Source organism: Cavia porcellus, unplaced genomic scaffold (genome assembly GCF_034190915.1).
Source record: "Cavia porcellus strain 051 isolate PalLab524CR breed Dunkin Hartley unplaced genomic scaffold, mCavPor4.1 scaffold_20, whole genome shotgun sequence".
NCBI classification, from domain to species: domain Eukaryota; kingdom Metazoa; phylum Chordata; class Mammalia; order Rodentia; family Caviidae; genus Cavia; species Cavia porcellus.
Genome location: NW_026947503.1, coordinates 55,624,773 through 55,650,531, shown reverse-complemented (window position 1 = coordinate 55,650,531; position 25,759 = coordinate 55,624,773). Strand labels below are relative to the sequence as shown.

The following is a 25,759-nucleotide window of genomic DNA, read 5'->3' as shown; positions in this document are numbered from 1 at the left end:
CATGCCCAATTAATAAACAGTTTTGCTTCCTTATCAAAATTAACACTGGGGGATAGGGATCCATAATATATTTGCTTATTTGTCTTTTTCAAGTTTTGAACGTGTTCTTCCCATTCTTAAAAGTCAAAATTCAGCTACAGTCAAGATGTCACCCATTGAACCATTTATGGCACACTATTAGGCAACAAATTATATTATCCAGTAAGCAAACTGTAACATCTCAAAAACATGAAGCTTGTATGTTTTAGGGATTTTTTGTACAGATGACAAATAAATAAGTATGAAGTTTGAAATAAGACATCATTACATTCAGTCTTTCTATTAAGAATTTAAGTATTTGCATAATTAAACGTTCCAGTTCTTAATAACTGATGACTGACTTAATTTATAACTTTTTTCTTACATGAACTCTGTAGCATCTACTTTTAAGATATTTTGTACTTATTGGAAAATCTTGCACTGTTGAAACAAACACCAGGAACTGAGAATCTTACTGGGAAAAGATTAACATGTTTTAATCTGCTATTTCCAAGGATAAAGATATTGCTGAAGGTTGGATTCATGTTAGAGAATTTCTGTGTCTATGAAATCAGACCTCAAAGAGTTAATTACAGAAAACACATTATATACCAGTGTAAGTAAATCTTCAATATAAAATGTCAGGTGCAAAGCATAAATCTCTTTGATAAATTATAAGTAATGGTGTCAAAGTTGCTATCTGGCATCTAAAGCAATTACAAATACATCAATATAGTACTCATTATATAAATATCTTTAACACATGTCTACTTTTCTATACTACTATTTTAAATAACATTCTCAGATTATTTTAAAGACTAGATTTTTTAATAGCTCTCTAAATAATGTGTCTATTTTACTTATAGGATTTAAAGTCATGTGAAAAAACACAGTTTTGTCGAAAGCCATCCCAAGTATAATGTGTATATATGTATAAAATATAAAATGTATGTGTATTATTTGTACATGTGCATTCATTTTAACATTAGAACATCTAAAGGGCTGTTAATTAACATTTGTGCAAAACCTCAGTGACATAGTCAGAAAGGTAATTTTTTTTTTAGGATGCAGAAACTATACCCAGCCCCAGTTCCCTTAATTTATAGGGATTATATTACTTGTACACTTAATCTTTGATAAAGTACTTGATATCCACTAGCCTTTTAACCACATCCTATGTATTTTCCTAGTCTATGAAGTGGGTGGTAATATTTGACTGCAAAAAAACTTGACTTGGAAAATATGTATTAAGTATCTATATTTGGCAAATGTATTTTACCATTATGAATAATAAATTCAGCTTTCAATTTTTTCACTCTCTTATTTGCTTGGCAATTTTTTCTTCCATGAAATTTGACTCCATAGGTAATTTTTAGAACTTGCTGATATACATGCCTAAGTACTATCCTGTTTTTTGTGAACTATATCAAAAAGTGGTAATGTTTTAATAATGTGTAGTATACACTTGGTTCATTTATGTTATACTTTACTAACGTAATTCAGGGACTTTTTTAAAAATTTAATTACAGCGTGTATAAAATTATGTAAAGCTAGGGGTTTGTCACTATTTTATTTTTCCTTCTGTGGCTTTCATAACTACTCCAAAGTTCCCTGTTAGTACACTGAAACACCGAAACAGGAGAACATTTCCTTTCTTTACTTTAGAAGTTGTGAAAAACGAGGGTGTTATGCTAAGATGCTATTTCAAGTAACAGGCACTACTTTAGAAAGTTTAAATGGTGAGGCATCACCTCAAGAAAACAGATTGCAGCATATTAGAGAAATTAGATTATATTCATTTGAGAATTCTGAAGAATTAAGAATATAGGTAAATGATCTAACAAAAATTGAGAATGTTATCATTAATGAGATTATAAAGGCATAAAGCAATTGATAGAAATTGAATTCATCTTTTTAAGTATTCTGGTGTTATGTTTTTTATAGAGTTTATTGGCATGAGCTGAAAATAATTACTATAATCAGAAATATAAAACTTACAGATAATAAGAGTATTTCCAAAGATTCCATATTTCAAAAAAAGCAACAAATAATGTTTTCAGCATTTTTGCAAAGTTATATGGCATATCTAGATAATAATGCCTGTGGGTAAATATCTTTACAGTTTAAGATACACATAATTGAATTAATTTTATATGTTTGAAATAGAGCATGTAATTTGGTTTATATCCCCCAAATTCTATATACAAGTTTTTGTACCAAAGAGCACAATAGATTTCCTTGATTGGCATAGTTTAAAATAATTAATAAAATCCTATAATATCTGGTTAATACTGTGGTTCATAAAAAAGTAAAACTTGGTCATTAAAAACTGGAGATAATTAAAAGAAGCTTTATCACAATAAACATAACTACAATTAATAAAAAGGGTAAAATTACATTTAAAACCTATGCATAGCAAAGAATTGATGTGGCCATCTATAATCACCAGCTATTTTGAAGGTTATTTTTTTTTTAAATTTTATTTAAGGAGAAAAAGAAAAAACAGAAAAAGAGTACAAGTTATACAGAATTTCAGAAAGAATGAACAGGAGGGAATCACTAGTTAATAGATTACATATTGTTATCTTAAAAATAGTTGTTCAAGTTACAAAATTAAAGCGTATAAAGTGGACTTTCAAACAGTGAGACTGCAAACAGTTTTGTTCAATGATCCAACAAAACTCAGTAATATGGTTACCTATCTTATATGCTTAAAATATATATGCAGTTATATCTTTTAGAGCACTTTCTTTTTTGGAGGTTAATTTTTAAAGTTACATAGATGCTGCCTTTTTGCTGCAATGGAGATGTGACAGAATAAATAGGCAGTGAAATTCCTGTTCATTAACAGAAATAATGGTTTTGCATCTTATTTTGAAATAATCCAGAACTTTATAATTTATCTGAAATGAAATAATTTTTGAGATTGTTTCTTTAAATTATTATAAAATATAGCCAAGATTTTATAAAACTGGAGTTTCAGAGAGGGAGAAACATAGACTTTTTATGTTATAATGAGAGAGAGAGAGAGAGACTGAACACTATAGTCCTGGTATCAATAACAGTATGTTAGCATAGAAATTTTTCTTATAATTGTTTAGAAATAGTTAAGAATTAAATAGAATAAGCTATTTTCTGTCCTGCAGTTTAGAAATGCATGTTGTCTATTACATAGATTGACAATTTTCAAGTAAATTCACTTATCTCTGAAGTTTTCTTGAATAGCACCTAGCCTGTCTTTGATGATTTAGAGAATACTTTATAAATTTTTGGTCCTTTCAGATTAATATTTATGAACATTCATTACCAGTATAATCAAGACATGCAGAAATACCAATTAATAGAGAATTCTGATGAGGGAATACTGTAGCCACTACACTTGCAGTATGCACGCCCATTTTTTTCTGCCTATGGTACCACTATTACTATTTTCAGTTTTGATGGCTTCATTCCCCTAAATACAAAATTCTCAAATTCAAAAGTCAATACATCTTTTTATACATCAGTTTCTCTTCTGAGGTTGTCTTAGGCAGTGTTCCTGGCCATAACCTCATACGTGGTGATTTCCAAAGACATTCTTTAGGCGAGTCCAAATACAGGCGTGATTGAAGTGAATGCAGACAACCAGATGAAGAGGTGGTCATTCTTCATGTCCCCTTTACCCGATGGAGGCATATGCTGCTGATACTATTTGCCCTTCAACACTGACAACTTACAGACTCAATTCATAACAAGAGGAATCAACATTCTCTTTTTTTTTCTTTCAAATTTTTATTTTATTACTATATGGTTGCAGTCTATAATGACATTCCTCGAAGGGAGTTGGTATGTGTACATAACACATTTTAATTATTTTCATGTCCTCTTTCCCTCCTCTCTCTCCCCTCTCCTTCCATCTCTTGGTCCCTTTCCCATTTGCAAAAGATTTCTCTCTGTTTCCTGTTATCTTTTATTTAGCTTTTTAAGGAAAATTCTAACCAGAAATTCCTATCAGAGTTCTGAATCGTGTGTGTTTACAGGTTTGCCTGTGTGCATGGATGGGTGTGTGTGTGTGTGTGTGTGTGTGTGTGTGTGTGTGTGTATCGCTTGGCCTTTCTTCATGGATTTTCCCCTCCTTAAAAAGAAGTTTATTTTCTTTGATTGGTGGGGTTCAAAACCCTCATTTGTTCATTTTGATTGATATTACCATGCCAAACTAGACCCTAAAATTTTGGATAGCATATACAAAACGTATCTGTTGCTATATTGCATTATTTTCCCAAAAAGACCACAACTTTGCAGTATGCGAATCATTTCTCTTAGGTATTACGGTAGAGTTATCAGTCTAAGGTATGCAAATCCCGTCTCTTTACCCCATCCTGATAATCTTTGTGTTGTGGTTTTGGTGTTTTCATATCCTGCCCTTTCCTATTGTTTTGAAAGTGTTCTGACCTCTCACTATCATTCAGAGTGAGGAAGATGAAACTTAAATGTTTTCCCCACTCTTCTTCCCCCTTTTCTTTTTTATTAAAATTGTAACATAAAAATGTCACTCTGAAGAAAAGCCTTGGGTTCATCGTTCCCAGCTCCCCTTCCCTGGGAAGTGAATACATTGCCTTTTAATCATATTGGTCTTGCATTTCCATAAGGCAATAAAAAAACAGTCTCAACAGAGGTTGCCAGTTATAACTTATGTATAAAAAATGGAATTAAAACCATTTGATGAGGCAGAATCAGTTCCACAGGGACCCCAACTTTTTATTTTCTCATTGCCTACCTCTCATCTTTCTTAATTTTGTCTTACAAGATTCTTTCTCCCAAACACCATTAGGATTTTAAAGCAGACTCCTCTCCTAATTTTTCATTTTTTTCTTTTTCTATACCTTTACATTTATCTTCTATTGACTCTACACCCAGGCCGTCTTCAAATGGTATTTAGTTGGAAGTCATAATCTACCTTCTCCTTGTATGCCAATGGCCTGGGAACCGAGTTCTGGAGATGACTTCCCGCCTTTTAAAGACAAGATGGATGGTCACTGCTTAGTTTTCAAAATTGGTTTGTACATCTGTACCCCAAGCTTGCCTTTTGTCTTTGATGACTTCCTGTCTTTGGGTTAACCAGTTTCCCCAATCAGATTTTTAAATCTCCATCTCATACATGTGGATTTTAAACCCTGTGCTTCCTCAGGGTTCACATCTAGGGCTGCCTGTTGTGTAGACTGCAACCTCCTGGGTGTTCCTTACCAACTACCCCTTTCTGATGAGAGTGTTAAGTACCTTTAATCTCTCTCCCATTTGGTATGGTGTTGAGTGTGTGTGGTCAATGATGCACACCGTTGACAACTCCCCGCAAATTCTGGCAGCAGCATCTGCAGAATGTAACCTGTTGGCTTGAGAGATTCACATTTCTCCCCCTCTTCTGTGTTTAATTTTTAAGAAACATTTCAGTAACCTTTTTGCATGGACTCAAGTGAAGTTTGACTTTTCCCTAAAAGCTTCCCTCAATTCTCCACCCCATTCTCTCCTTCTTTTTGCCTTCTCCTGCCACCTGGCGTGCCCAAATCATCCACAGGAAGGGGGATTTGGTGGTAGGCTGCTTTCAAGATGGTTCTCCGTGATGCCTGCCTTTGGTATTCATCCTATGTGTCTTCCCAGTTCCTGAGTGAGGGTCGTGCCTCGTGAACTGCGTCTCACAAAGAAAAAATGGTGGATGTGATGGGAGGCCACTGCTATAAGATTATGGATGTTCAAAGTTCATCTCACTTAATCTTTGTTGTACTCTACTCCCATTCTTCTCCCCACACTCCCCTTCTATCTGTCTCCCTCTCTGATTTTCTTCATTTGCTCATTCTGAGGGAAACAGCGATCATACTGCCATCTGCCTCTCCAGAAGTCATCACAACCAGGAAAGGAAGAGGGTGTCCCAGGAGCATGTGTGTGAACTTTGGGAGGCCTCTTACTCTGGCCAAGTCTGCACATGAGAGCCCCTTTTGCTGGCTGACCCCTTGGACCGAACTTTGTGGCCAGAAACCCCAGCTATGCCGCTCCCAGATTCCAGACCCACAACAAGGGTGAGATGAAAAATCCTTATTTTATTTCACTTAGTTTGGGGGTAATTGGTCATACCCAGTGGAGAATTGGCACATAGTCTTAGAAATGCAGTTTACATGTCAGACTCCCCAAGCAGTATAAGTAGCAGCAGGTTCTAATGAAGGAGTCGGCTCTGTTTGGCCACAATCTAGCATAATGCCCAAACCATCCCATTGACTTACAACATATTTATTGAATAAATGACCTAATGAGGACATTCTCTTTCTTTTCAACTTGATTAATCATCACTGGCAGTAAGCTGGTGTAACAGTTGGGTTTCTTAGTAATTGGCTTAGGCAGACTTAACAGGATAGCAACATGTTGAGAAAGCTTCAGGCAGCTGGGATTGAGGAAGGCTGGAGAAGGATGCTCAGAGAATGCCCCGACACGGAGAAGAAAAGTCTGTCAAAGCTCAGTCAAGGTCCTGCCCAGGTCTGCAGGCAGGAAATCACAGGCTTGGGCACTCACTGCCAGGCTTTGGCTTCACTGCTGCTGCTGAGGTTCGGCTGAGACCTGGGCTTCTGAAGTCAAAGCTGAGGTCATTGCCTGGACATCACGCAAGGGTGTAGGGGAGAGAATCACTTACCCACCTTTTTGAGAAGATGGACACCTGAGTTCCTGCACTTTTCCTTAATCACCAAGATTAGTGCCCCAGAAAGAAAAGTGGACAGATATGTAATAGGGGGCGAAAATAACCAGTAACCACACCATTTGAATTCTTTCAAATTTCAAACTTTTCAGCATTTTCTTTTAGGTAATTTTGTTAAATTGTTAAAATTTTCTTACAAATTCACTCTCTCCCCTCCACCAGACTCCCTAGTCCCCTCCAACCCCCCACAAGCTCCCTACTAATGAAGGTTGAACCCAGGACCTGATGCATGATAGGCAAGTGCTATACCTCTGTGCTACATCTTCAGCCTCTTAGCATGAATTCTGTAAAATAAGGTTCCATGTAAAAATATTATTTACCATTCATTTCTTGCCATATTTGTCATCAGTTTTCTAGGCAGATATGTATGTGAAGAAGGAAAGAGCATGTTTACTTCTATATGATGTCTTTCCCCTGGTGTGAAAAGGCATAATTAATATTTTTAGTTTAAGGAAATAATTCTTCAAAGTACCCAGTACTGGACTGGCACCCAGTGTAATGTTGAAGGTAGGGGGTTTGTTTGCCTTTCTGCCAGCTGTGTTTTCCAATAATAATTTGAGCTTTTCTTCTGTAAGTATTCATAATGGAAACTTTTCCCTTGTGGAGCTAGTTATTATGAATATTAATCTCCACTCTTACTTATATTCTCTAATTATTTATTTTCAGCCCCAACACAAAAAACTCACCCACTAAGCCTAATCTTATGAATCTGTGTTTTATTCTCATGTATTGATACAGGTAATGAACCTGTATTATGACTTGAAATCTTTGTGGGCTTGCCTCTCACTCGTTTCTTAGCTTTATCCAACCTTGTGCTCTCCATCCCAGGACCTCCTTTGCTTATTTTCCTGGATCTCCCCGAGATCTCCCTCTGTCCCCATCTTTGTGTGTCTCTGTCTTTCCAGTTATTAGTTGTCTATATTTTTCCTTCTCATTCTTTTTGTTGTTGTTATTGATTCTTTCAATACAATCCCTTAGAAAGTTTTTCTCTGCGCTTCTATAATTGAGTCTCTGCTCTGCAGAGTGCATCTCCATCTTTAGTCTCTCTCTTTCTTTCTTCTTCTCTTCTCTCCTTTTTTTTTCTTTTCTTTTTTGTAGTGTTAGGGATTGAAAAGGAATCCAGAGCTTCACATATGCACCTCTGTCTTAGTTAAAGAATTCTCTAACGCTTTTGTTCCACCTATTTTCTTCATATCAACCATAATTTTTAACCACATATCGTTAATTCAACTCACATTTGATGTATAGTTATTCTGTGACTGGAACTGAGTAAGAGGTGAGGGTGGGGGAAGAATCAAAATTTTTCTCTCAAGAACTCAAGATCTAGCTAAGAAGGGAAACTATAAGAGCTCCAACTAAGTTTGATAAGGATTTTGCGAGACACAAGTGGGGAAAGTGTACAATTTCTGCATGGTGTTATAGTGTTTCATTCTTTTCCTGCTCACATTTATTATGTTTCTCAATAGACATAATGGAATGATGTTTCTTTAGCTGTACAGGTATCACTAGTTATTATTTCCAAGTAAATATCTATTATCCTTGACTGAATTAAATTACTAGCACAAAGTTCAGGCACAAGGTCTTTTTCTACTCTTACTGTCTTTTTAAAAATTTTATTTAAAGAGAAAAAAGCAAAACAGAAAAAAGGGCAGAAGTAATACAGAATTTCAAAAACAAACAGTAAGAAATCACTAGTTGATAGATTACATATTGTCATCTTAGAAATAGTTATTCAAGTTACAAAATTAAAGCATACAAAGGGGACATTCAAACAGTGAGACTGCAAACAGTTCTAGTCAATGATCAACAAAAACTTAGTAATATGGTTATTTATCTTACACACTTAAACATATAGGCAGTTATATCCTTTAGAGCACTTTCTTTTCCTCTCTTTTTTACAATAATAATTACACACTTGGAGTTTTATTACTCCTACAGTTCTTACTACTTTTTTTTTGAAGAGAATAAAATCAAGTGTGACAAAACAAAATAGAGTCAGTTAAAACAAAAAGATGGACATAGTACATGATGTAAAAACAAAATACAAGGTGATCAACAATAGGTACCATAATGCCTCGTGCTGTCTTCAAAAGAATTGCCCATATCGTCAGGTATAATAAAATTGAACAAAACAGTACAGAACAAAACCAATAAAAATGAAACATTGCAGACATTACAGGACTTCAAAAGAAGATAATAGTCAAACCAGAATGGATATCATAGTGAATCTTATTGTCCTCAGAGTAGTTGCCTATACCCTCACACTTGATACTATCAAACAAAGCAGAATAGAGTAAAATCAATCAAAGACAGTGAAAGCAATACAGGGCTTCAAATCAAGTTAATAGGAAATAAAAAATGGTTACCATAATACATCCTGCTATCTTTGAAATAGCTGTCCATGCCATCAAATCTAATACAAGAAGACAAACTGCAACAGAATAAAATAAACAGAACGATGAAAACAACATGAGTTTCAAATCAGGATAAAAGATGTAACAATGGCCACTACCTTTCCTTTTTAGATAATTCCTCCCCTTTCACTTTCACAGGGTGCATTGTACATTTTGCGTCCCATTAACTCCTTTAGTTTGTAGATTAGAGAGGCAGTCTGCTATTTACCTAAGTGATTCTGAACCTTTTTACCTCTTGAGCATGATCTCAGGTTGTATCCATTTACCTACAAGAGCCTCAAGGTTTTCTTTCTTTATAGCTGAGTAGTTTTCCATTGTATAAAAGTGTTATGGCTTTCTAGCCAATCTACAGCTGACGGGCAAGATACCCCAACTTTTATCTGCTTCCCTGTCACACAGAGCATTATTTTCTCATCTTTGACTTTCAGTGTTAAATCCTCTTCTGGGTTAATTATATTTCTTATATATGGCATATTGACAGACCCTATCTCCACTCTTCCTGTGTCTCTTTTAAAGCCTTTTTTTTTTTTTTTTTGGTCTTTTTCTTTTTTATCGGTACCAGGAATCAAACTCATGACCACACACTTGCAAGGCACGTGCTTATGCCGCTGAGCTAAATCCCCAACCCTCTGTGTCTCTTTTTATTAGTGAATCGAGACCATCTATCATAGTGATTATAGCCAACCTTCTCTGCCTCATCTCTGTCATGTTATTTTTCTACCATTGGTTGTCTACTTTCTCCCTTCATTCCACTGTCCACCCTGTTTAGTGAGCCCACTCTGCCACTGGTCCTGAAACCATGGTCTTTTTCTCTATATAATGTCCGTCAGTATTTTTTGTAGGGTTGGATTGGTGGTCATAAATGCCCCCTGTTCCGCTTTGTCATGGAAACATCTTGTTTCTCCATTTTGAAAGACAGTTTTTCAGGATACATCAATGTGGGTTGGGGGTTATTTTCTTTCAGGACTTGGAATACTTCTCAAAGCTCCAAGCTTCTCCAAGCTCTTCTTGATTTGATTGTTTGTGTTGAGAAGTTTACCGTGATTCTGATGGGTTTTCCTCTATAGGTGATCTGTTACTTTTCTCTGAGAGCTTTTAATGTTCTGTTCTTGTGTGTAATTTCTGGGATCTTGATTATTATATGTCTGGGTGTAGATCTAGTTATAGCTGGCTGGAGTTCTATATGCCTCATAAATCTGAATATCATTTCCTTTTCCTATGTTTGGAAAGTTCCCTTTAATTATTTCTGTAAACAGCCTTTGTATTTCATTTGTGTTTACCTCTGCTTCTTCACTCACATTTTTTATTCTTAAGTTATAGGTCCTCTTGTCGTTTTCTAGCCTTTGCATTGTTACTTACTGGTTCCTTGTTATTTTTAAGAGATCTTTCCTTTCACAATCATAAGCTGCAAATCTGTCTTCAAGGTTTGATAGTCTATCTTTAGTTTCTTTCAAGCAGTTTTGCCATATTTCAGTGGAGTTTTTAAGTTCCTGATAATCTCTTTGAATCTGTTTTATCTGTTCTAAATTTTTTTATAGTCGTCATTGAAGGTTTCTCCCCTTTTTCCATGCTCCACTATTCTTTCCTCTGTGTCTTCTTTAGAGGTGTTTAGCAATTCTTTTATTATGTTTCTCATATCTTCTTTTACCTCTAATAGTATTTCTATTTTAAGTTCTTATAGCTTCATGGAGTTGTTCCTTTATTTCAGTTGCTGTTGCTTCAAAAACTGCAGGTGTGCAACTTCCAATCTCTTCTATGTTTACATCTCCTGGACCAGTACTGCTTGGATTGGAGGCAAGAGATTGCCTTTTGCTTCTTCCTCTTGTGATGATCCTGATTTCTTCTGGACAAGTGGGTAGTGGGACCCCTCACACTTCCTGTATTAGTTATAATTACTGTGAAGTGTGTTGGCGTGGGATTTCTGCTGTTTGCTGCTTTCCCCAATCTGCTGGTGGCTACTGGAGTGTAAGCAGGGGCGGGGCAGGCTGGCCCCTCCCTTCTGAGCTGGTTACCCACTGGGAGTCTTCACCATGTTAGTATGTGCTGGGCAGATGGAATTGGTTAGGGATACCTTTAGGGAAACCTCGGCAGTGGCTATTGGACCACTCAGCGGGCGACTCAGTCCAAGCAATTTCCACCAGTCTGCTCTGAGCTAGGAGTGGCTGAATGAAGCCAGCTGTGGTTCTGTCTCCAGGCTTATCCTGCCCAACTCCAAAATGGTGCCTGGCTAATCTCCCACTCCCGCAGAAGAACTGAGTCCCACACACTCACCACCAGCCAGTGAAGTTCTCTGGTCTGCTGCTCCCCTCTGCCCCACCAAGGCCATTGGCTTTGCCAGCCACCAGCTTCACTGTGCCCATGGGTCTCAGCCAGCAGCGCTTCTGGCATGGTGGTTCGGACTCTGGTAAAAGCCCTACCAGGCCCCGCCTTCTTCTGTTTAAGTTTTTTTTTTTTTTAAGTTCTTTTTCTTTTTTTCTTTTATTTTCTCAGTGGGCTTCAGTTCTCACTTTAGTTTTTCTTCCTGGGTTGAAGGGAACCACTTCTTCCTTCTTGTCTTCTCCAGAATGTTGTATTCCACATCTGGACTGTTTCTCTCTGAGAGGTTGTTTACTCTGCTGCTAACTGTTCCACCATCTTCCCTCAGTCTTCTCTTACTTTCTATATAGTTCCCAAAAGAAACTTTTGGAAAACTGTTCCTTTTCTAAAACCACATACACACATGCACCCACATTCATATTTTCTGAGTTTGAGTGAATCATACCATGTATTCATTTTGGAGCTGAGAAAAACTTGTGGCTTGATAGGTAACCCCATCTTCTTACTTAGTGAAGAAGAAAAAAAGTCTCAGATACTAAGAGATTTGCTCTAAGTCACAATATTAGTTAGGAGAAGAATTATCCCCAATTATTTTGTAAAAGTGTGAGCAGCACGGTTCCAAGAAAAGCCACTGTCAGTGCTGTTGATGAATCCTTTCGTCTTCTCGAATCAGAAACATAATATGGGATGCATTTTCCCTTTGCTGACTTTTCCAAATGTTTGCTCCTCTGCAGGGCTGGGGAATTAATGGAAAAAAAATGTCCTTTCTTGCCTTTCCCTTTTCAGGCATTCATTTTTCTAGTAGTAGCTCATTCTATACCTATTACCTTAATCCTTCCTTTTTTGTCATGGCTTGTGATTTGCTCTTAGATTTTAAAATTTTCATTTTAATTGAATCATTATAATTTTACATATTTATGGGGGGTTGTGTGATATGCCTAAACATGTATAAAATGTGTAATGATCAAATCAGGGCACTTAGTATTTTCACCATCTTAATACTATTTCTTTTCGTTGAAAACATACAAAGTTCTTCCAGCTATTTGGAAATATATAATGAACTCTTATCAGTGATATGCACCCCACTGTGCTATAGTACACTGAAATGTATTTCTCCCTTCTCACTGCAGGTCAGTATCCATTATCCAACTCTTCTGTGCCCTTACCTGCTGGCCTTCCTAGCCTCAGGTAACCACTAGGCTACTCTCCTATAGAATCAACTTTTTGTTGTTGTTTTTGTTTGGTTTGGTTTGGTTTTTAGCTTCACTATCCAAGTTTCAACATGTATTTGTCTTTCTGTGCCTGGATTATTTCACTTAACACTGTGTCCTCCAGCCTCATCCACTTTGCCACTCATGGCAGGATTTTATTTTCCGTAAGGGATAAATAATATTCCTGATTACAGTATTTTTTTGCCATGCCCATGTTTATAATTTTCTCAGTTTCCTGCCGAGCTCCCAGATCTCCCCTTTCATTCCCACGCTGGTGCCCTGACCGCCCCTCTGCTGCTCAGATCCTGAGAGGCATCAGGGAAAAAAGGTCTCTCAGACAGCTCCCAACTCTCTTAGCTTTAGCTCTGCTGATCTTTTTGGAATATGCAACCATCTTCCATCAGGGTCCACACAGAGTTATAGCTTTAAGAAATGATTTGGAGCTAACATATAAACATGGCATGGATGAAGACGTAATTTAAAGTGTACACATGGACTCCTTTATCCTGATAGCAATCTTATAGTCTCCACTTTATTTCTCTACAGGTACATTTATCATCCCTGTCTGTCTCCCCAGATCTGGAATTCCACCTTTATAAGATCTGTTTCACATGCCCAGAGCAGAATTTTAAAAAATAAAAGTCAGTCATGTCATTCCTTGTTGAAACTGTCCGGTGCTTTTTTTTTAAAATTGCAATTAAATGAAAATTCAGACCCTTTTCCACACATACATGACTCTGTAGGACCCAACCTATGCTCCTCTCTGGCTCCCTGTCTGCCCTCTCTGTCTCTATGGCCTCACCAAGCTTATGTTGCATGTATCTCTCCTTTTCTGAAACATGCTGAGCTTCTCACCTCAGGGCCTTTGCACTTCCTGTGCTCTAGGCTGGTAGGATTAGTCCCCAGAGCTTTACTCAAATGCATCTTTCTAGCCCTCAGCACCCGCTGCACATACTCCCTATTCATCCCTCCTCTTCTAGTCTCTTCATTATTCCCACTATGCTCCAAAATTACTCTGTTCATTTATTTTATTTTGCTTTGCTTTTATCATAGTATTTTTGAACCCAAGGCCTTCACACTGAACCGCTTCCCCAGCCCTTGTTTTAGAATTTTTTATTTGAAGATAGAATCTCACTGAGTCATTAAATTGCCAAAGGTAAGTTTAAACTTGAGATCTTCCTGCCTCAGCTTCCCAGAATCTGGGATTACAGGGCACACCCCATGGCTGGCTTACTTCTTGCTTTTTATTGTTGTCTTTCCCTGGTAGAATTCTACTCCCCTGTGCAACTGTCTGCAATAATGGAAACATTCTCTGTGCTGCATGATATAGACAGCACTAGCTCCTGGGCAGTTGAGCACTTGAAGCGTGGCTGGTGAAGGCAAGGAACTGCATGTTTAAATTCAATTCAATTTTATATTATTGTTTAGTTAGTTTTAAATAAAATTTCATTTAAATATCTATATATTATTACTGGCTTCTTTGCTGAAAAAAAAAAAACAGCAATAGATGCTGGGAATTTAGCTCAGTGGCATAAGCACTTGCCTGGCAAGCATGAGGTCATGAGTTTGATTCATGGTACCAAAAACAAAAACAATTAAAGGTCAGCTTCAAGAAAGCAAAGTTGTCTCTTTCTCAATTATGGCATCTGAAACTGACTAGAACATAGAAGATATTTGATAACTGTTAGCTAACTTATCAGAATACTTGTTTTTTTTTTTTAAAGTGAGCTCTTAATTCAAAAGAGAAAAGCCTCTACGATCCATGTTGTTCATGCAGATTACATCATGTGTCAGTCAGTTATGGTCACAATAACGCTGCAGAGCAATCTCCCTTAAAACTCAGGGGTTTCGGCTTCTCACTCACATGCCACCAGGCCATCTTGGCTCCAGGCGTCAAGCTGGATCCAGACCTGCCCTCTGTGTTTACTCCTTAACCCAACAGATGAGCAAGGAAGTATTCTCCTCCTAGCTGAGGCAAAGACTTATGAAGCCAAGCCTAGTTGTGTAAACTCATTTTAAGCTTCGGCTCATAACATGTCTGCTAACATCTCATTAGTGAAAGAAAGTCACATGGGTCCAAAGCCAGAGAAGGAAGGGCATGTCTTTAGGTAGAGTTATATAGTCAGAGGGTAGATGGAAAAGCTGGGTCAGTGATTCAGCCTATCATGCATAGCTTTTAGGAGAGTTGCATACAAAGGATATGATACAAATTGGAATGTTAAAAGATGGAATGAATTTTTAATGAGTTAGTTGATATGGACACACCCACACATACCCACACACAGTGAAATTCAGGCATCCCCCAGAATGTTAACTAAAATAAACCAGACTCACAAGCTTAAACATCACATGGGTTCTCTTATATGTAAAAACTGAGTTATAGATACAGAGCAGGGCTCAGCGGCACCTGCCTTGCAAGCATACAGTCACGAGTTCGATCCCCAGTACCAAATAAATAAATAAATAAAAATACAGAGCAAAATAAAAATAGATGATAAAAAGTAGGGAGACAAATTTTTCTCAAATGGGAAGGAGATCAAGATGGTGAAGATGGGGAGGGGAGGAAGGGGGTTGAAATAAAAGAATGAAGATGTGTTATGTGCAGGTACCAACTCCCCACTAACAATAAAAGAAGAGGAGGAAGAGGAGAAAAGGAGGAAGAAGATGGAGGAGAAGAGGAGGAGAAGAAAAAGAAGAGGAAGAAATAATTTAGTCATCTCATCTTTCAGAATCTCCGGGGGACTGATATCATCACTCCTATTAAGATACCAAAATCTGTGACTGCTCAAGTCCCTTTTGCAAACTGTTGTGACATTTGCATATAATTTACACACATCCTGCTATATACTTTAAATCATCTCTAGAACACACATAATACCTAGTACATGTAAATGCACTGAAGAAGAGGCAAATTTGGGGATTTTATGAATGATGTAGACAGTAAGTACACAGTGATATCTCCAGGCTTATAAATAACTACCCTTGAGTTGTCCTCATGCTTCACTTGAAACAAACCAAAGACCTCAGAGACTATAAAACTTGACCCCAACTGAGTGTGGTGGTACATGGTTATAATCACAGAATTCTCTGAGGTTAAATCAAGAAGGTGACAAGTTTGAGAGTATGCTGAGCAACCTAGTGACTTAGAGAGAACCTTCTCAAAAACGGTAAGAAGGGTTGGGACATAGCACAGTGTGAAGTCTGAGTTTACTTCGCAGCACCATAAAAATAGTTGATCTAATGACCAGCATATAAATTGCAATGTCAGAATTCCAAAGTGATGTACTTGTAGAACAAAAGTTCAAAAATTCATTTTACATACAAAATTATTGGCTGCAGAAACCAATTAACAAAAGTAAAGGTATATACAGTATGCAGGACACTGATATATCACCTCTCTAGGTAGAGAAAGAAGCTTTGATGTAGTGTATGCCATTTTCTGTAGTATGAATACTCTTACTATGGCCCATGTCAGCTTGCTGCACTGATGTCACAAACGCTGAGTGGTAAGAGGTGAGTGAGCCAACTCTGGAGCTTGGACGAGCTGAATGCAGCACACAGCCATGAAGGCGCACCCTAGCATTTCCACAGACATGAGTGTTGGGTGGCTGCAGCCCAAGAAGCAACACAATGTTAGGAAATGCTTGCAAATCCTGCACACCTCACCTACTCCTAAAATACTGCTATAATTCTGGTTGTTCCACTTTAATGGAAAATTAACAAAGCAGGGGTTAGTCAGGGAAATAAGATAACAGTGATGGAGGGGGCTCTGCAGAGAAATATCAGTTCAAACAGAGCCTTGGTGTGAATTGGAGGGGCAGGGGAGTGCCTCCTGCGAGCCAATCTCAGAGTCGAAGCAGGACTTGCCATCACAAGGGAAACTTGGCTCTCTGCAAGCCTAGCGGTATGCGTGTGGACTTCCTGACCCACACCATTCAGAAATCTCCCAAGATTTGCCTTTTCCCTCATTTCAACTGGATTCTCCAGAAAAATGTTTCTGCAAAGTGTTACAATTGTTTGCATTCCTCAGCCTAGAAAGATCTAAAATGTATAACTTTCAAAGATGTGTTCCAATGGACAATGATAAACAAAAAGAATTATTCACATTTCAAAATAATTTAATATTTCAAAATTCCCCCCCCCACGTGATCTCACACCCATGTTTTAGAACCCTGATGACCTGTTTTATACCCACATCCATCTCTCCTGGACTCTGCCCTTGGGAGGTTGTCTGGGCTACCTATAGATAGCTCATTTTAAGCTTCGGCTCATAACATGTCTGCTAATATCTCATTAGTGAAAGAAAGTCACATGGGTCCAAAGCCCACTTCCTCTATCTTCTCCTTCCTTGATTCACCTATAACTTTCGGCCCTAATTATCATTCATTTCTTCCAGCTCAGCATTTTACCATGTTCCAGACACAATGTAAAATTACAAAATAAATAATATTTCACCTCAAGAAGTTCATAGTTTATTAGACAAGGGCTGAATGCAAATAAGTAATTTTGCTGAAGTATGGAGAGTGCAGAGAGATGTTAATTCTAGACACCTACACAGCACAGAACACAGGCTTAGCAACACCTATTGGAGATAAGAAAGCAGGGGTTTGTTTCTTAACAATCTAAATCCAAAGGATGGTCCAACATTTGCTTTCCCCAAAACATGGAAATCATGGCATTTAAAACAAAAAGGGCACAATATTTAAAAGATGAAAATATGAATAAGCATTGAACTACAAGTGGGCTGAGAAGGATAAATGGTAACCATTAGATAGTTAGACTGGACTGAGTTAGGTACCAAAGAGAGTCCCCTACAGACTTCAGCAGAAGAATAAAAACAGGATCCTACTTAGGCTTCACAAAGTTCACATGGTAGGGTATTGGGACAGGGAAATAGGAAAGCAGAGACTAATTTGGGTTGATTCCAACAAATGTGATTCCAACTCATTTTAGGGATTGAGGCCAGGGGCCAACAGTTGTAGATATTTAGGGGATGGGGTATCCAGGCAATGAACCCAGACCTTGGTGACTGCTTGGGTGGAAATGAAAGAAGTGGGGACTCCCAGATCCCTGCTTGGGTAAAACAGATCATGGGAATGCCATCAGGTAAGCTAGAATCTAACAGCCAGAAAGAATGTCGAAGCAGGGATTGTCTCTTATTGAGATGGGTGATATCAGACATTGGACACTGATGGAAAGAGGGTGAATAATTCCAGCCTTGTCTCTTAATTACTCATCTTAACTTGCTACTGTCTGAATAAGTGTACCCCAGAGCCCATGTATTAAAGGCCTGTTCACTAGCATGTGGGGCTATTGGGAGGTTGTACAAGCTAAAGAAGAGGTACATGATGGGAGGAAGTTAGTACACTAATGGCTTGCCCATCAATAGGCTTGGGACGCCAGCCCCTTTTGTCTTTGCTTTCCAGCCATGATGAAGTAAACAGATTTTCCTTTGCCACATGCTCCCTGCTATTGCGTTCTGCCTTGCCACAGGCCCAAAGGCAACAGGGCCAAGCAACTGCAAGCTGAGACCTCTGAAACTATGAGTCCAGATAAACTTTTTCTCCTTTTTGGCTCATCTTCTCAGGTATATTGTCACAGTAATGAAGTCTGACGGACACTCTTAGGCAAACTGTGTCACCTTCTTGGAGCTTCAGTTACCTTATGTGTAAACCTCTTGGCACCTCTCAGATCTGGCATATAATATTCCCATATTATGATTTCACCACAGTTCTGTGAGGTATGGAAAAAGTGTAACTGTTGTCAAATTATTGAAAGAACCAAGTGGCTTACACAATTTTAATTCTATACTATTGCTTTTGTGTTTTGCTATTTTTTTTCCCTCCTGTGCTTACGGTCAGTACTAGAAAAATTCACATACAGATAGTCTTCATCTCCTGTATGATAATGGTTTTCATGATAAACCAAAGCCAATATCAGCCATAGTTATCTTGCAAACAAAGTGGTAACAACACAGTGTGATCTCAGTCCACACTTATTGATAGACTGAGCCTACCGAAATGAACTGATTCACCAGCTAGAGCTTCCTTTGGTAGTCTGTCCTACCTTCATCAGTCTCTGAGTAGTTTTTACTCTAAAGAGGGAAAAAATAGAATTCTTGGGGTAACATATTATATTAAATATGATAGACTATGTACTGGATGTGTTAGACACTAGCAGAAATCACAATATTCTGGATTTACTATGCTTCCAAATGGAGCACTATAATGCTAGAAATGAAGAAATACTCTCCTCTTTATGTTGGCAGTTAAACTGAGTAATACGGTCATGCTGAAAATGTTCTGGACCTGTTGCAGAATATAAAGTTGTTTTTAAGAAATTGACAACTTTGAGCACAAGGAAGTTTTTGTCTTCATTTTACTCTCAAGAACTCATTGCACCAGGAATCTGAACCCAAGAGAATAATAAAATAATTACAGTTTTATTTTACTATATTCTAACACTGAATTTGATCCACTCATGTCTGCATATCTCCAGTAGAAAAAGAATATGAAACTGTTTGGCTAGATAAGGGAGATATTTTCTCATAATCTTAAAGCCTCTCTGAAGAGATCTTTTTCATTTACACATTTCTTAATAAAAATTTCCCTGTCAATGGTCATAACACTTTGAGCATACCAGTAAATTAATTCTCACTTCCAAAATATAAGAAAAGAAAAAAGAATAAGAAGAATCTTACTCTATATTTTTAAAGAATATATTAGTTTTCAAACAGGGCTTTATTGTGAATTTGCATGCGTGCATGTGTGTACAGCTGCTAGAAAAGACAATTCTAAGAGTAACACAAATAGTATCTGATTTTGGATTTCCCTGTGGTGGCATTTAGAACTGTCATTATTTTTGGAAAGTGAAATACAGAGATTTGAAAAGAGATCTGTAAGCCATACTCTGCACAGCGATTTCATCTTGAAATGTATCCAGTTCAGAGGTTAAATGAAAGCCAAGCAGTCCTTTCAGCTGTGTTTTTGGAGAAAATAAAACAGCTCGATGTAAGTTAAATGAAGGACATCTATGACTTAAGAGAAATGGACAGAGAGAGAAAAAAGGTCACAAGATTAAATTTTCCCTGAGGGAAAAGTCCTTCTTTGGAGTCATTAACCTCCTTCTAGGTCACTCCTGAAAAAAACAGCAGGAAACTCTCTTCCCCAGAGAAGGATAGGTGTACCCCAGCCACCCACTGACCCTGGAGGCAGAACTCATCTGAGCCCAGGCCCCCTTTGGCATGTTTGATTTTAGAATCTTTGTTTTAAAAAAACAAGTTTCTTCCTTTCTGAACTCTGAAATAACAAAATATAAGGTATGTTTTTAAATATGAGGTACATTGTTTCTGGTAGACAAAGGAAAAGTATAAAACATGATAGCAATTGTTTAGGGATTGCAATGATTTTGTGAGGTCCTCCTCTCATTTTTCTTCAGCTTTTTGTATGATTTTATGTATATTTTTAAAAGTTGCTTCTCTTTGCTTTGAAATATACAAATATTCTATACTTATATACACTATTAAACAAAGGGGATAATTTTGTGTGTACATGCATTAATCATTTTTCAATATATTTCTCACACTTTCTGTTATTTATGCACTGTTTCATAGTAAGGAGACAGATATATATCAACAAAAAACTTTGGAGTCTAACATGACATTATTATTTTCAAAAAACCTAAAAAACAAAATGCAATGTCTTTTTTTCTCCTGCACAAAATTAAGGGTAACTACAGCTATCATTATATGATTTTTAAGCAACATTTAGTTAAAATAAATTTAATTTATAAATTGTAAAAATGCTAGTACTACTATCTTTACACCCCAAGCCTTTTCTGACACTATAAATCACAAAATAAAATACTGTTAAAAGCAGAATTTGACCACTTATCACAAAGCCTGAAACAGAGAAATTAGGCAAAGTTAAGACTCATACTAAAAGCTCTGAGGAGAACAGAAGCCCACTGAGAGTTTTTTCCCTACTTTCTTTGATGTTTTTAAATTTATACTAGGAAAAGGGACAAGATATTTTTAAGAGTGACAAGGAACAGAAAGCTGCATAAACCTCTCACTTCTAGAGAGCAAGATATGAGGTGTTCTGTTCAAATTTGCTGGTGATGTGTATATTCTCTTCCAAATGGGTTCTAAAACAAGAGAGAATGCTAATGATTTTAAAAGACAATGAGGCGTTTTCACAGTCCTGGGAGAATGAAGGCAAACTGAAGCATCAATGAGAAAAAAAACTGATGCACTTTGGGAATCATGACATAACCTAGGTGCAGGGACCAGTTTCTGGTACACTCTAGAGTCGTTACGTTTTTGCCCAAATTCACACACTGAATAACAGAAAGTGAGACTCTTAGCATGCATGTAAGTAACTTACTATGTAACATAAATTGGATATAAAGGTAACAATTTCCTGATTGTAGTAAGGTAAGAAAGAAGAATTGTACGGTTCCCTGTTTTCTAGCCAAAATGCATTTCTGAAGCAGGAAATCAAAAACACATCACAAACCTTTACAACCAGACTAAACACATTAAATCTGCTGATATTAGTAACTGTCAGGGGGCTGTCAGGCTCAGAGAGCCGCAGCGACTGACAGCTATTCACTCTCTACCTCCACACACACTTCTCTTAGATACTTTGGGGAAGCAAAGTGAACAGATATTCCATTGTTGCTGCTGTTTATTAAAATGGTCCCCCAGAATTCCCTACAGACACTGCTTAAACAAAAATAACAAACGGGACACCCATTTGATGCACAACACAGATCAGAGCTGGGAAGCAAAATAAAAGGGTTCAAGTGACATAGGCCAGAACATGTCTGCACACCCTGCCCAAATAAATCACTAAAATGGCCATTCTTTAGGCTTCCTTTGTTTTCACTTGTTTCAAAATACATCTTATTAACTCTTCACTCGTACTACCTTAAATTCACCATTCTACTTAGTTAAAAAAAAAATAGCGCCATTTTTATAAAAAGGAATATTGGATTCTGTCTCAGATGAATCTGCCTTCCACAATGTGTGTTTATTGCCTAAGTTTCGTAAGGTTTTAGCTCTCAATGGCTTTTTAAATGAAGGCTTATATTTCTTTCTTGTCAATTTCAGTTTGAAGGGCAGATGTCTTTTAACATCAGTTAATTGTTGGCAGAACAGCTGATTCATTTATTCACATGGCCAGACTTAACTCTTTGCAAAAAGAGTAAGTGCAGACTCCTTTATAAGAATTAGTGCCCACCTCTTTTTGGGGGGCTGTAGGGAGTCTGGTGCAAGATTAAGGAAAACATAGGAACTTGCTAATAAGGAGGTGCAGTGTAACCTTGCCTTTGTCAAGGCACTCTTCTTTTTCTAGAAACTACTATCAGGAAAAATGCATCTTGATTATTGTCTAGTGCATCAGACTGTGCAAGCTAACACAACTATAAGTGTGCCAATTAGTGCCTGGAAACCTTACTAACTTAAATCTGCATGCTAAGGGTCTCACACGGTACCTATTCCATTCTATTGTTTTCTTCTCGCTCTCTATCTCTCCCTCAAACAGCCTTGAGTTTCCATTTATCAGGAAGATGTATAGAGAAACTGATATGGACAAAGGGTGTCTGAATAATTTTCTGATCTTATAAAATTCATGATGCTTGATCATTTCCATTCATTTTATAGAAACTGTAGTTTTTAAAAGGCAAAGATGATTCTAGCATGAAATAAAATTTTTTAAAAATGAGTCAGCTACAGTGAGGGAGAGACAAAGGCAAGAAAAAAAAAATCCTGGAGTAAAATGTTTTATTTCCATTTGTTTCCAGTGCCTCACTGATGTGAGGAGCAAAGTAGGAGGCTAAGACATCTCACTTTAGCAGTACTAATTGTTTGCATTATCTCAATAATCAAATGCAGCCATATTAATCTCTCTGGTTATTAACTTGATTTTTACACATTAAGATTTAGATTTAATCCTCTGGGACCATCTATTAATGCTTTTAAAGTTGAAGGGTTTCAACAGTTTTAAGTTCTTTCCCTTCTTTTAGCTGCAGGCAGTAAAATGTGAACGTGTTCAGAGTTTTGTATTTTGCATTCCTGGGGGATTGTGAGAGACAGTGCTGTCAAGGACCATGAATCATGTTAATACATAGCAACCTCTACAGCTATTAAAATGTCTGCAATAATGTGATTATTTTAAAATGGAAAAACTAATATCACATGTGTTACTTAAAGATCAACTATTCTTTTAAAGTCACTGAGAGAATGCATTTGGAAAAAAAAAGAAAGAAATTGTTTTTGCATGCAGACAAAATGTGAAATGTCTCATCTACTGAGAAAGAAAACTTCCAGTGCCTTTTACAAAATACATCCTTACTGAGCTTCAGGTCAACAGAGCATAAAAATGGCAAAAAGTCCAAGATCAATAAGCATGAAAAGCTGTTTTATTTCTGTTTGAGCAAGTTGTAGTGACAATGACCTGCTGGAACAGTCTCCAGTTTTATGCTTTCATAGTCACAGAATGATGACATCCAAGCAGAAAACAGAGCTTGGCTTGTTCTGATGAGCTGTCTCTGAGGAGCCGGCATTACAACTGGCATCCATTGGGTTAGGCTCATCCTCTAGAAGTTTATTAAAATTATTTATAGGTAGATATGTAGGGTATTTGGCAACTCTTATGAAAACTTTATATCATAAGAACACAAGAACCCTATTTTGAACACAAGCAACTATTTTGAAGGTAACAATGTACAGTATAATGACTATTGTTAATTTCCTATCAGCTTATTTTGAGAGCCTATAAAAAAGAACATAAGAAGCATAAGAGTACATTTTCCCCAGTGCTTTTAAAAGAATCTAAATCATTAGAACCTTGATTTTCATGTTGATTTTAAAAATAAGAAACTAAGGCTATCAGTGACTGTGTGTTTGTTAGAGATGTCTCATTCTATCAACAAACCATACCAGAAAAGGAATAAACTACCTCACAAATAATCATTATTTTTGAAACTTGAATAAGATTTTCATCTTATTTGTGAAATTTGTTTGTCAACAAAAGTTTTATAAGGTTGATATTTTATTATGTTTTGCCTGAGAATAAAAGATAGCGGTCCTGGTTTAAGAACCTAATTTGTTTTTAGGCATGATGACTATGTTCGTGTCTGTGGGGGAAGGTGGCTGTGGTTGTGTTTGTTACCAAGTGCAGAGTTTGAGAACAGAAGCAGAATTTCCTGAATCCTTTTGTTTGGGAACAAATTTCTTTTTTTTCAAACAGAAGCATTCACGAGCTAAGGAATTACTGTACACTAAAAAGTAGGTTTTTTGTTCAACACAACAAAATTAAAGGTAGTGTCTGTGGCAACTTTCTATTGAAAAGGCAGAAAACTTAGAGTTTAAAATTATCCTAAACCAACGAAATATGTGGCCCTTTTTGATGTTCCCTTAAAGCGATTGAACACATTAGCAAAGATTGAGTGAAGAAGTCTTTCATTTCTAATTGAACATAAGCCCTATTTCTGCACCAGTTGTCGGATGGCTGGAGAGTGTGGGTCACATGCAATTCGTGTTCCCTACAGATTGGTACATGTGAGCATATTTGGAGTCAAAGTCAGGCTAAAAAGCATCAAAGGGACTGATTTTAGACTGCTGAAAAAGCTACTTCTATACACCACCAAAACCCATCTGGGTGGAATGTTGTTTACAGTTCCTAATGCCCAACAAAAATCCCAACCAGTTTCCTAGAATTATCTTGTTGCTAAAATGTTCAGGGAAGTCAAATTATCTAGAAACATCCCCAGACCTTTTTGATCTTAGGACAATAATGATAAGAGCTAAAAAAGGATGTTCTCTTGGTTTCATTCACCACCTTGAGATAGCTACACAAAGAATCCTACAGGTCTAAAAATGTAAGAGCCACGCTTCTCATAGCTTAGTGCTGCTTCTCAATGTGATTGGGCGGGTGCCTTCCCTTGGATTGTAGTCCATTTTTTGTAAGGGTTGGGTTGTAAGGGCAGGTCAGAAGAAGCCAAAACAGAAGTTAGAAACCTGGCAGTGGCATGAGGGATTTATTTCTTACTGAGCCAGATTTGCATGGAGACAACCCCAGGTATCTTCTCCCAATACTGCCAGTCTGTGTGCCATTTTACAGATAAGGGAAAGGCTGAGGATTTTCCTCAATGTGCCCCAAGTTGCGGGACTTCTAGTTGTGAAATGGAATGCAACTCCAAGTCTATCACATTCCAAATCATGTTCTTCCTAGTACACCATGCTGCTTCCTCCTATTAAGAGGAGAAGTCAGCAACACTCATGTGTATGGCCTTAAATTCTTGACAAACAACTGGAGATCAGAGCAAGAATGAGAACAAGCATTTAGGTGAATTGTAGACTCTAAAGAAACTTTAGTCTAAAGCCTCCTCTAACCATATGAGTTTAGTTGTGAATAATAATAAGACACACCAGCATGATAGGTCCTATACCCTGAGCATGGACCCACTGCTAAATAAGGGAGCAGACACGTGACCAAACATCTAATGTCACAAACCACTTTGAGGTCATATGGTTTTCTCCACTGTCAAAGAAAGACACGGAAGCACAGAAAGGTAAGATACTTGTATGAGGTCTCAAAGGTACTACAGACCTCTGTTTTAGACTCTGGACCTTCTCATTCCTGTACATTGCAGAATGTCATAGTCTCTACTTCTTTAAGATGGGCTTATAAGGTTGTACTTTTAAAAGTAAAGTAACACCGGAAAGCCAACAGAACTATTCTAGACAAATCATACATGACAAAAAAAGTTGACTTTTCCCTTGTCTCAAGAAAATACAAATAAAAGTTCCTTTGACACCATATGAAGCTTCCTGCCATAGTTAAAACTATGTTTTCTAGTCTCATTTCTTTGTTGAATTTCTTGTCTTTCTTCAAGTCTTTCGCCACTAGGAATATAGCAGGTCACATATTAAGTATTCTCTCTGTGTGACAGTTAACCTGAATTGTGTCAACTTGATTGGCTAAAGAAATGCCCAGGGAATTAGTCAAGCTCTTTTCTGGGCGTGTCTACGTGGGTCATGGAAGTGTGACCTGGTTAAGTATGACCCCTCATTTTTT

At 37.2% G+C, this 25,759-nt stretch overlaps 1 protein-coding gene across 2 annotated transcripts; it reads left to right on the top strand.

Annotated features, from left to right (window-relative positions):
* The first annotated feature begins 5,450 nt into the window (after positions 1-5,450).
* LOC134471880 (uncharacterized) lies at positions 5,451-14,136 on the top strand. Of its 2 annotated transcripts, XR_010041586.1 has the most exons (3): positions 5,451-6,068; positions 12,597-12,654; positions 13,224-14,136. XR_010041586.1 is itself a non-coding variant. In XM_063232130.1 (2 exons), the coding sequence occupies exons 1-2, from the start codon at positions 5,701-5,703 to the stop codon at positions 13,813-13,815; spliced, it is 960 nt and encodes a 319-aa protein (XP_063088200.1). In that variant the 5' UTR covers positions 5,451-5,700; the 3' UTR covers positions 13,816-14,136. The 2 variants fall into 2 exon arrangements, 1 of the variants encoding a protein (XP_063088200.1); XM_063232130.1 differs by lacking the exon at positions 12,597-12,654.
* Positions 14,137-25,759: the final 11,623 nt, after the last annotated feature.